The sequence below is a fragment of the Hesperophylax consimilis genome, chromosome 20 (genome assembly GCF_061612785.1).
Source record: "Hesperophylax consimilis isolate HC1 chromosome 20, BYU_Hcon_1.0, whole genome shotgun sequence".
NCBI classification, from domain to species: domain Eukaryota; kingdom Metazoa; phylum Arthropoda; class Insecta; order Trichoptera; family Limnephilidae; genus Hesperophylax; species Hesperophylax consimilis.
Genome location: NC_142855.1, coordinates 392,976 through 404,363, shown reverse-complemented (window position 1 = coordinate 404,363; position 11,388 = coordinate 392,976). Strand labels below are relative to the sequence as shown.

The window sequence follows — 11,388 nt, the reverse complement described above, 5'->3', positions numbered from 1 at the left end:
AATTTACTGTAATACATATATATATATATATATAAAATAAAATACAGGGTAGTTCGAAATAACGACATTTATGAAAAGCAAGTTAATGACTGCTAATTAGCATATTTTCGCATTCATCTCTCCCCAAGATCAGAAGCCAATTATTTACCAGATTTCGGAGAATGTTAGCACTTTTTGATTTCCATGCATCGGGAATAAGATTAAGCAATTTAGGGCCTAAGTATGACAATTGTCTTTGAGCTAAGGATGAAGAAGTGGTGGGAGGAACAACTGCGTTCCTCTTAGCATGTCTAGTATCGTGATAATGAAGTACGGAAGTGTATTGGTGACGCGTTCTTTGGGTATGTAATATGATTTTCCTCATGTATAATTGCCTTACATCTAGAACACGAAACTCTTCGAACAATGAATCACTGGGGTATCTGAACGGTTTTTTAAGTATAACTTTAAGAAGTGATTTCTGAGCTTTTGCTAAGGGATCAAGTATTGTTTTAGTACAACCTCCCCAACCTAAGGAAGCATAATCTAATAAGGAATTACACATGGCAAAGTAAATTCTTTTCATGTCTTTAACCTTTCCTCATCTGTGGTGTGTATTTACTACACATTGCTTCTAATATCTTTAATAACTCTATAAATATAATAAATTATGGGTTCAGATTTTAGGTATTCCTCCGTTATACATTTATGCACTGAATTAAAAAAATATATTTAACATAGTTTTCAAATTCAATTAAAAATTAGAGTTTTTTGTAAGAAATCGGGAGCAAATATACCAATACATTCAACCGTGTGCCATTGCTACGCGAAGAGTGTGCGAGGAAATGACATGCTATTGATATCCCGCTTTACTTCGCTATGCGTGCACATGAGAAATCCACTTGTCCCCAGTTCTATTTTTCTATTTAGACCATCGATACCTACGACCGCATTGTGTAGCTTCGTCTCGTGACCAACTTGTGCAGGGGTACTAAAGTGAATCATTATTTCCGTTCGATAATTAAATTAATAATTTTTTGTAAGTACTTTTTCATTTATTTCCGAATACTGTGTTATACCTTATATTATAGTATTGAAAAGTGTGTATTACGTAACTATTTATTCGTGCGCTTTCGTCATTTAATCATTGATCTAAGATTTATTTTTGAATATTTATTTCACATTTTTTTTCTTATTCGTTATAATATTCAGTTAAGCAATACTGCGTTTTACATTATTTACAAAAACCCTTCCATTTTCAGGAAGAATAATGACTGACAGAAATTTAACAGAAGAAGAGATAGCGCAAGAACTTGATTATGATAGTGATATTGAGTTTGAAATGAACAATGACATATCAGATACTGAAGATTTGGTTGAACATTTAGAAGAATCGGACTCGGAATCGACTAGTGAAAATGAAGACGAGGGAGAAATACTAGTTTCAAAACACGGATTCGAATGGAGTGTATTACCACCATCATCATCGAGACGTCGGCAATGCAATATTGTCAATGAAACTTCCGGCCTGAAAAATGGTAGTTTATTATCTAACACAATAAGAGAAATGTTTGCTTTATTTATAAGCGCAGATATGGTGACAGAAATATGCCAAGAAACGAATCGTCAATTGAGGCGTTTACCCGGGAATATGATTGAGCAATTATCCGAAGATGAACTATATGCTTTCATCGGTATAATGCTTGCTTCCGGCAGAAATCGCACCCGAAAACTAAGTTTGAATGAGTTGTGGACAAGTGAAAGTCCATTTTGTCAGCCGTTTTTCACGGCAGCTATGTCTCGAGACAGGTTCATAAAAATTTAAAGTCAGATCCGTTTTGATAATAGAGATACAAGACGAGAGAGATTTGAAGCTTCTTCAGACAAGCTAGAGCCAATTAAGTCGATTTTCAGTAAATTGGTAGATGCGTGTAAATCAAATTACTCTCCATCGCTTGATATAACCGTGGATGAGCGTTTGGCGGCGTTTAGAGGTAAATGTCCATTTCGGGTATATATGAAGTCAAAGCCAGCCAGGTATGGCATCAAAATATGGATCGCTGCAGATGCTAAAACCGCATATATATGTAACATGCAAATATACACCGGTATGATAAATAATAAAAGAGAAATAAATCAAGGCAATCGTGTCGTTATGGAATTGGTGGAACCTCAATATGGCACCAATAGAGGCATAACCACGGATAATTTTTTTACGTCAGTACCACTGGCGGACAATCTTTTGTCTAAAAATCTGACCATAACTGGCACTCTTCGCAAAAATAAGAGAGAAATCCCTAAAGAGTTTTTGCCATCAAAAGAAAGGCCATTGCATAGTAGCCAGTTTGGTTTATATCAAATAAAACACTTGTATCATATGTGCCTCAGCAAAATAAAGCAGTTTTGCTCTTATCAACTCAATTCCTTGGAAATGAAATAAGCCAAACCGATACAAAAAAACCAGATATTATTTTACATTACAATAAAACCAAAGGTGCTGTTGACACAGGGGACAAAATGACCTCCGAGTATTCGTGTGTAAGGTCGACAAGAAGATGGCCGTTTCGCTTGTTCATGGAAATGTTAGACATTGCTGCACTGAACACATATTTATTATGGATTCAAAAGTATCCGGAGTGGAAAAAAAATAATAGAAGTAAAAGGAAATTATTCATAAGACAGCTAGGTTTAGAGTTGGCTAAGCCCAATGTAATGAAAAGAAAAAACAGCACGGTCAAATTTCACAAACAACAACAAGATGCTTTCGAGACAGTTTTGTCATATTATCAAGAAACACCACCCGCAACTGCTGTTACGAATGATATTACGAGTGATTCAAGAAATGTACTAGTGTCCCGAGCACCGTCGAAAACTTGCAGATTTTGTCCATACAACACAAAAAAAAGAAGCACCATAGTTTGTCATATTTGTCAAAAATCTGTATGCACAAGCCACAGAAAAGAAAAAAAAATATTTCCTCCCACAATTGCAATGCAATTTAGATTAACAATTTAATATATTTGGTTTAAAATTTTTATTATTTTTAATTTCGCTGTATTGTTTTGTTCTTACATAATTTTGCTGTTATATTTAAATATAATGAATATAGAATTTTTAATGTTTAGTTTCTCAATATAATATTTCTTTTTACAAATTTGTTTATTTCATTTAAAAAAAAAAAAGTTTGAAACCCCTGCAAGACTGGCAGCGTAAACACGCAAAGCTGTGTGCGTGAGTCCAGCGCCCATCAGCCGCCATTCGGTCACGGACCGTCGTTAGATAAGGACTTCTCGCACGTTTTTTTAGCATCTGCCGATGGTTTTTTCATGTTTTCAGCTATTAAATTACAATTATTATCACTTTTGACATAAAATATAATAAACATAAGCGATTGGCTATGAATATTCATATTTTTCCGATTTAAAATCGCTTATTTTAAGATGTGTATTGACTACACAGCACCGTAACGGGTGTATTTTTTTAGGACAGTAAGGGAAAGGTTAATGCAGAGAATATTTCTAATAGCCCTGAAAAGATGTGTAAGTTTCCTGACTTTTGAGGAAGTTAAGTCTATATGTTTATCCCACCTCAGAAATTTGTCTATGATAATTCATAGATAATCAGTACTGTCCACACATTCTAAGGTACTACATTTACATACATTTATGGCATTGCAATGGTGTACAAAAATGCTATGCATAATAGATTGGCAGACTGCAAAATAAATCATTTTCAGGTGTTGTAATCCTAGAAAGTTTCGTATGATTCTGAAGAAGTGCATGGTTTTTCTTATATTGTTTGCAATTATTTGAGTATGGAGATTCTATTTGAAATATGGGTCAATGGTGAGGCCGAGGTACTCCATCTGAGTAGAGCGCTCAATGTAGGGACACTGACAACATTCGTCGGAATTCAAACATGAGTGTATTCTAATGGAGGCATCGTCAGGAAGTTGACCAGTAATATTAATGCTTGATGTGACATATTTAGTTTTCTCGGTGTTCAGTGTAAGCGTATTTATAGCCAACAACTTTTTGACCATGCTTATTAGGGCGGAACGATTTTTTTTTCTTATTTTTATTTGGAATAGTTTTATTAAGTTGCCAATAGCCATCAATTACCTCATTTAATAACATATAACAATATTTAAAAACATATTCAAATATAGTTTACTAGCTGTTGCAATTAAATATTTCTTTTTTAATATACTTTGGCGCTGTGACAGAGGAGCAAAGTGCGGGACAATCTACGAAATGCAGTGTTTTGTTTAAACTAGTGTGATAATTGTCTCAAGGTGAAAGGTCGCGCGTAAATTATATTCACGAGTACTTGTTGATAAACCTTTTTTAATTGAATTAACATGAATTCTAGAAGACAAAATTTAAAATGTCCGATATTTGGTGTAAGTGCAGAGTTGAAAGAGAATATCCTACCTACGTATGAAAATGTGATGAAATTCTACGAATGGGTTCGACAAGACTTAAAAATAAGGAATAACACAACTGAAGAACCTACGTATTTAGAAATTTCCGAAATAGTTTGAACGAAAATTGAAGAATTGTGAATAAAATCTTCTATTTCAACTGTCACACACAAACGAATATTATAGTTAATAAAAAGTTATCACTCGAAGTGTTATTGTTAGTGTTTGAAGAAACTTAAGGAAGAAAAGTTAGAAGAGTTCAGAGTACAAAGTAGAAAATTTTTTGAAATAGTATGAGGCATTTGTTTACCTATTTGGATCGCCCTACAGGTTTGAATTTGCAGGTCAGATTGGTCAGTCAATTTGCAGGTCAAATTGGTAAAGCATTAGAGATATGCGAGACGCTGCCGTTGGCCAACTTTGAGAAGATAGAAGGTGAACTACCTCCACAAATATCCACAAATCTCAGTACAGACCAGAAATATTTACAAGAAATTACTACTGCTGTCATAAATGGATCCTGCTCTCCTGATTTATTACAGAGAAGCCCAGGTAAACTACCCCATGCCCGCTGGTTGACAAGAGCAAATCGCATACTGAATTTGTATATTTCTAAAGAAAATCCACAACAAAATCTTGTGACTTTAGCATCGTTTGTCGTATAATCATACGCTCCTGTCTAGTTTGCTAACAAAACACATTCATCCTGCAAAGATGGTTCAAATCATTTATGGAAGCTCATTTTCAGCACTAGATATTTGTCCGACGAGTTGTTAGCGATAGTGGATAGGATAGCTTGTTTTAATTCGAAACAGTTACTTTGCTCATCCAGAAAACTTGTTGTTCAGTATGATAACAGCTCGTCAAGTTAATAAAATTCTGTTTCGCGCATGTTTGAGGTGCCAAAAGTGGAATTAAATGCATGTTCTTACATATACATGATTGACTGGCAACAAAATATATATACGAACCCCCAATACTGATGAATATTTCCGATGAGCAGTTACAAGATCTTATTGAAAATGGAGAAGATACAGTGTTGGAGTTTATGAGACTGCCTTACCAAACCCAGGCTGTGGAAAGATCTGTAAAAGTTGCGACAGAAGCAGCTTCATAAAATCTAAATTAGCATCTCGAAAACTCATGCCAAAGTTTGAGCCGAAAAAGGATTATTGCTATAAAAAATGATGTTATTCATACCAACATAACTTTCTGAACCTGTGTTAATTTTTTTAAATAAATGATTTTATTAATTAAAATGTCCTTTTATTTTATCATTTAATGCATAATATATTATATTTATTTATTATTTTGTTTATAGAGTTTTTAATACAAAACGTCTATAAAACCTTAAAAAAATGTCTATGGCGGGAACTCAAGCTGTCGAGCTAGAACTTCCAAATTGAGAAGTGTTATTGACAATTACATAAAGCAACTTTTACCTGGTATTAAAATTCGAATTTCGAAATAAAAGTGTTCCACCCTAATGCTTATGTCCGTTTCAGCTTTTTTATAAGCAGCTAGCCAGGTGTCAGCTTCAAACAGTAAGACGGTGTCATCGGCAAAACTAACGATTTTCCCCTGAATATTAATGTTGCATAAGTCGTTTATACAACAGGAACAGAGACGGACCTAAAATGCTACCTTGTGGTGTACCGTAGTTAGATGAACAAGTGTTGCTAAGTTTGTTATTTATTTTAACTTGTTGCTGGCGTCCATTAAGGTAGCTTCTAAAAAAGTTAAGTTCGTTTCCCGTAATACCGATTTGTTCAAGTTTGTTCATTAATTTATTGTATCAAAGGCTTTGGAAAGGTCTAAGAAGATTGAAATATATTTTTTTTCTTTTATCTAGGCTTTTAACAATAAAATCTTTGATAGCGGCAATAGCGTCCGAGGTACTCTTACGTTCTTGAAACCCGTATTGATTTTCTAAGATCAGTTTATGGCTCACGAGGAATCTTACCAGCTGTGAGTTGATGACTTTTTCAAATACTTTCGATAGGCTTGTTAGTAGGGTTATTGGTCGGTAATTATTTATGTCTGTCTTGCTTTCTGTTTTATGTATAGGAATAACGATACCTTGTATAAGGTTTGAAGGGAAGTGCCTTTAATAATGCTGAAATGTCTTTAATATGTAACAAAAAGAAAATTGGAACTAGAACACTACCCTGAGGAACACCATATAAAATTGATTTTTTTGAACTAATGTGACAATTTATCGTTACTCTCTGTGATCTTCTTCCAAGCTAAGTTCTGACCCAATACACTATAGCTTTATTAACAATACCCATTGAACTCAGTTTTTATAGTAAAATGACCTGGACAAGTCTAAAAACACAGCCATTGCTTTTTTGTCAACATCTAGAGCTTCTACGACTGAGGTGATCATTTGTAATGCTTCATCACCGGTTCCCATATTCTCTCGTAAGTCAAACTGGTTATGAAAAAAAACATACACTTAGTAAGACACCACTTAATTTTGAATCAATAACGATAGCCAATCGGGTTTCGCTTGTCCCAAGCCTCATCAGGGCTAAATATCAACTAAAGCTAATTAGATACAGGCACATATACATAGGTAAATGAAAACAATGAGTGAAAGAGATACAAAACCGATAGAAAGAGATGCAAATAGAAAAGGTGGAGACAAATTATTAAGGATGAGGAGGGGGAAGGGGGGGGGAGTGGAAGGAAAGAACAGTTTCAGCGGCGGAATAAATTTAATATGGGACTATCAGATAAATTAATTTAGTTATTTATTATATTTAAATTATTATTAACTGCTTTTTTTTATTTCAAGGGCTTCTAAGTTGTTTAATCTAATTCCAGATCAATTTTTATGCAATATTTTAGTTCCAGAGATTTTATCGAATGTATGATTAGATTCTATTAAATGATTCGCGAATTCTGAAAAGGCATTATTGTTTAAACATCGTATATGTTCTTTTACTCTTAAGTTGACATTCCGGGCCGTTTTCCGATATAAAAAGCAGAACAATCATTACAATTAAGTTTATATATGCCCGAGTGGCTTAGCTTGTCGTCTTTATCTTTAGTATTAATTAAGTATTTACCTAAATTATTTAGTGTAAAAGGCGGGTTTTATTTCAGATGGGAATTTTAAAACGCTTGAAGAAGAAAAGTTATTTGTATACAAAACTCTACGCCATTTAAGTTCATAAAACTTTGTTTACATCACATAGTTTTTATAAAAACAATCTACATGTTTCGTGGGCAATGCCCTCGTCTAAAAGAGCACACTACTAATACTGTAATAATAAAAAAATATTTAAGAAATATGAAGGACCCCAGATATCAATTTCAAGAGTGATCTTTCAAGAAGGATAAAACGTTTACTCTTGAGCACCTTCAGTACGGCGTTTTGTTGTTTGCAGCCAATGGAATAATGCTTTATTGCATCAATATTGTGTTTTCAGTGCATTGTAATTAATTGAACTTTATTATGTCCCAAATAAGGTAAGGTTGCACCATGAGATTTGTGAGTATAGGTTAAAATATTTCTGTAGTACTTATATAGGTACAGCAAGAGAGGACGTTATAAACAAGTATATTATGTCCTGTATGTGCAATATTTAAAAACGGACAAGGATTCCGAACATCAGTATTTAACAACCTACATTTCAAAAATAATGTGCAACGCAACTTACTGGATGTCCGAGCACTCTCCACATTCTGCAAACATTCCTTCTTTACATCTGGGAGGTCGAAATCCATATCCGTATAAGTCATTTCACCTCCATTGTCTTCCCGGGGCACTGGTTCCGTCTTGATGGATACATTCTCTGGATTAAGTTGATCCATGGCTCTGTTGTGCACAAAGCATATGTCTAAAACTTCCTAAAACTGAACGTAACTCCACGGAACTCCAATTTGTATGAGATATGAATATTATCATTAGGTTTCAATATTTTCCCAAGCAATGGAATCTACTGTAAAAATATTTTCAAATAAGGATATACTAGTGACATTGAAGATAAGACGATTGAAATCGGTTGAGAGAATCGTCGTCAATCGTCGGAATACAATAATCTAACGCTATCTACAGGATGCAACGACAAAAACATGCGTCAGCGATAATTTTTAGGTTATACTGATAATACATAGACAAAATTAAAGTCATAGACTATAAAGTATCATTTATATTTTCACTCGAGTTTTATTTTATTTTGTAGCGCTTATGCATACAATATGCAAGGTTTGGTAACACAAGGTTATTTTGACGATGCTACTTTGCCCACGTGTTTAACATGTTCTATTGTTAAACTGTTTCAGAACTAACTCTCTGGGAGAGCGACCCTCTCTCTAAATATGGTAGATGACAAATGAGCTATTCATCGAAACCTACAAAGAGTTTACAAGGTTTTTAGCTCAACACTGAACAATTTAATATATACGGAATGTTTATTTAATTCTTGATCTACCCAACACAACCAAGTTAGCGAGGATACACGAGATTACATGGGCTTATTTATGATTATTTACGGTTCTGGTTATACATACAAAGCAAGCAATTAGTTAGTTCATTAAATCTGAAGCTTTCGCGGTAGACGCGTATTACAATAGTTTAATACTTAATTTTGACGTCGTTTGTGTTGAATTTTTTCAACTGTAATAGTGAAAAATGTTGGGAATGCATGGAACCTCGAGAAAAACGTTTTTTTAATTTGATAAGCCAATCCAATAGTTTCATCAATTTTAAAAACATAATTCTGTTTAAAGAATTACAAATAATGTATTTTGTGTAGTGATGGAGATGTTTAACATTTGAAATATGTTATCACACCGAATAAAGTATCTACCGGAATAGGCACTCAAGAAAAATCGAATCTTTTCGTCTCTTTGTCTTTAATCAATCCGACATTTCACTTCCTGCTGTCCCAAGATTCTGTTGGATTGGAGTTTTTGGAAGAAGTCATGCTATTTTGTTTATATCTGCCTCAGAGGAAATTCGAATAACAGGAGTCCGAACATACGTTTTGCTACTCCTGCAAGGCCGATATTTGCTGAAGTCATGGTCCGGTGCCGACGAGCAGCTGCCAAGAAAGCGTCCTTGCAATCTCGCCGAAGAAGACGAATGATTATATATGATGTAGATGTGTGTTGATGTGATTTTAGGAGATGCCGTTGGCCACACTCTTCAGGTCGCATTCATAGAATGAAGTCAATGTCCCCTTTTTGTAGTTGGTACCCAACTTTCTGTAGTTGGTACCCAACTTTCTGGGATAAATTCACTATAATATCCGGAAGGTTTTCACTACTTGACATTGGAACTCCGTAATTTTCAACATTACAGTGTCTATCGAATTGTTCTCGTGGATTAATCTTCACATTTACGTTATTTATAACTTCCTTCAAATGAATAACGTCGCATTCCAGAGAATCAAATCAACGTCTTGGTGTTTAAAGTTTAAATTTGTGAGAAAAAAAAATTCACTGACTTTAAAATAGATTCTAATTGATCCATAAAGTCCTTGAATCTTGCGTATAGCTTGCAAACAGTGTTTTTTTCATCTCCTTAACCCATATCTGACGTTGCAAAAACGCAACAGTTTGGTTGCTGGGTCATATTTTGAGAACTTAATAAGGATTCACCATTATTCTTTCAGTTACTTATGGAAAAAGTTTGACTTTACCGTTAGAATTCAACATATAGAAACATATTTGCTTCAGCAACTAAGTAGACGTCCCCAAAGTCGGACGAAATACGACGCTCAGATAAGCAATTTTTAAATAATTATTATCGATGACATATGACCAAAATTCTTAATATATTTTAGCCTTTTTTTAATACAGAATCGATTCCTATTTAATAATATGTACATTTAAAAAAAAAATTCCGGAGGTACTCATTTTACATAGTTTATTTAAGTGTTGCATTAACGCAACGTCAGCGAAAAACGGGGGTAAAAACTTTTGATATATTTTGTTCATTATTATGAACAAAATATATCAAAAGGTTATTACCGGCAAAAATAGCTAATATTGTTTTTTTTTCTTTTGACTAAGAGTTTAAAAAATGATTTCGCTCATTACAAATAGTTTCATAGTCTTTTGAATGAAATTAAGTGTAAAATTATATTATTATTTTTTTATGATAAAGTTAATGTTTATAACACAAGTTTTTTATGCATGGCATAAAGGCTTATAATAATTATAAGCGATAATTAGTCGCCTGCAGTATTAATGCAAAATGAAAACATCTCGGAGTAAAAATAAATGCAACCGACGGGAATTTTTTTTTTTTTATATCTGTTTATTCATTTTTTTATTTTTTTATTTGTACATTATTTTCTCTTATCTTACGAAACTGATCAATCAGTTTAATTGTAAGAAATCTCTCACTTTTTCTATTTAATAGCTTATAATAATATATTTAATTTCAACTTGATATCTTGATCCACAATATTAATTATTTTTATGTTTGACGGAGGTAGAACGATCTAATTTTCGTTTTTATTTTTGAATAACATGTCTCATTTTTAATATCTTCTGGTAATGAGTTAAATAATTTCGGAATTTTATTTCTTTTTGTTCTATCTCCGTATACATTTTGCGATATTTTAATAATGAACATGTGTGCTTCTCTATGCCTAGTAGGGTAGTTATGGTTTACAGGTTTTTTGAATTCTGTATTCCAGAATTCATCTAGCGTTAGTTGGTAATCTATCCTACTATGTATAGAGAGCACATTACGCAAAGAAAACATTTTTTTATAATCGCCTGTTCAATTTTGCAGGCTACCGACATCTGTAGTCTAGAAATTTGAAGTTACTACGTTTAACCAAAATGGTGTGAGTCCTTGCTTAGAAAATAGTTTCAATTTGGTCGGTATAGCAGGTTTCATTTTTACTGCTAGAAATCACAATGACAAGTGTTTTATTTACATGTAGTGGGTTTTGAAGTCTTTAAAAAGGCTCGCATTATGTATTTTTTCGTTCTTTTCTCAACAATAACTCGATAATAAA

The 11,388-nt window shown here is 33.4% G+C and overlaps 1 protein-coding gene across 1 annotated transcript; it reads left to right on the top strand.

Annotated features, from left to right (window-relative positions):
• Positions 1 to 561: 561 nt before the first annotated feature.
• On the top strand, positions 562 to 3,413 carry LOC149413862 (uncharacterized). Its single transcript, XM_089643821.1, has 2 exons — positions 562 to 1,445; positions 2,381 to 3,413. Exons 1-2 carry the CDS (start codon positions 1,250 to 1,252, stop codon positions 2,992 to 2,994), a joined length of 810 nt encoding a protein of 269 aa, XP_089499947.1. The 5' UTR covers positions 562 to 1,249; the 3' UTR covers positions 2,995 to 3,413.
• The last annotated feature ends 7,975 nt before the right edge of the window (positions 3,414 to 11,388 follow it).

Excerpts from the sequence above, each read along its gene's own strand:
- LOC149413862 (XM_089643821.1), top strand. The coding sequence starts at position 1,250 with ATGACTGACAGAAATTTAACAGAAGAAGAGATAGCGCAAGAACTTGAT. Across the intron at positions 1,446-2,380 it reads AAAACACGGATTCGAATGGA|TTTTGCTCTTATCAACTCAA; the intron begins GTGTATTACCAC and ends AAAATAAAGCAG.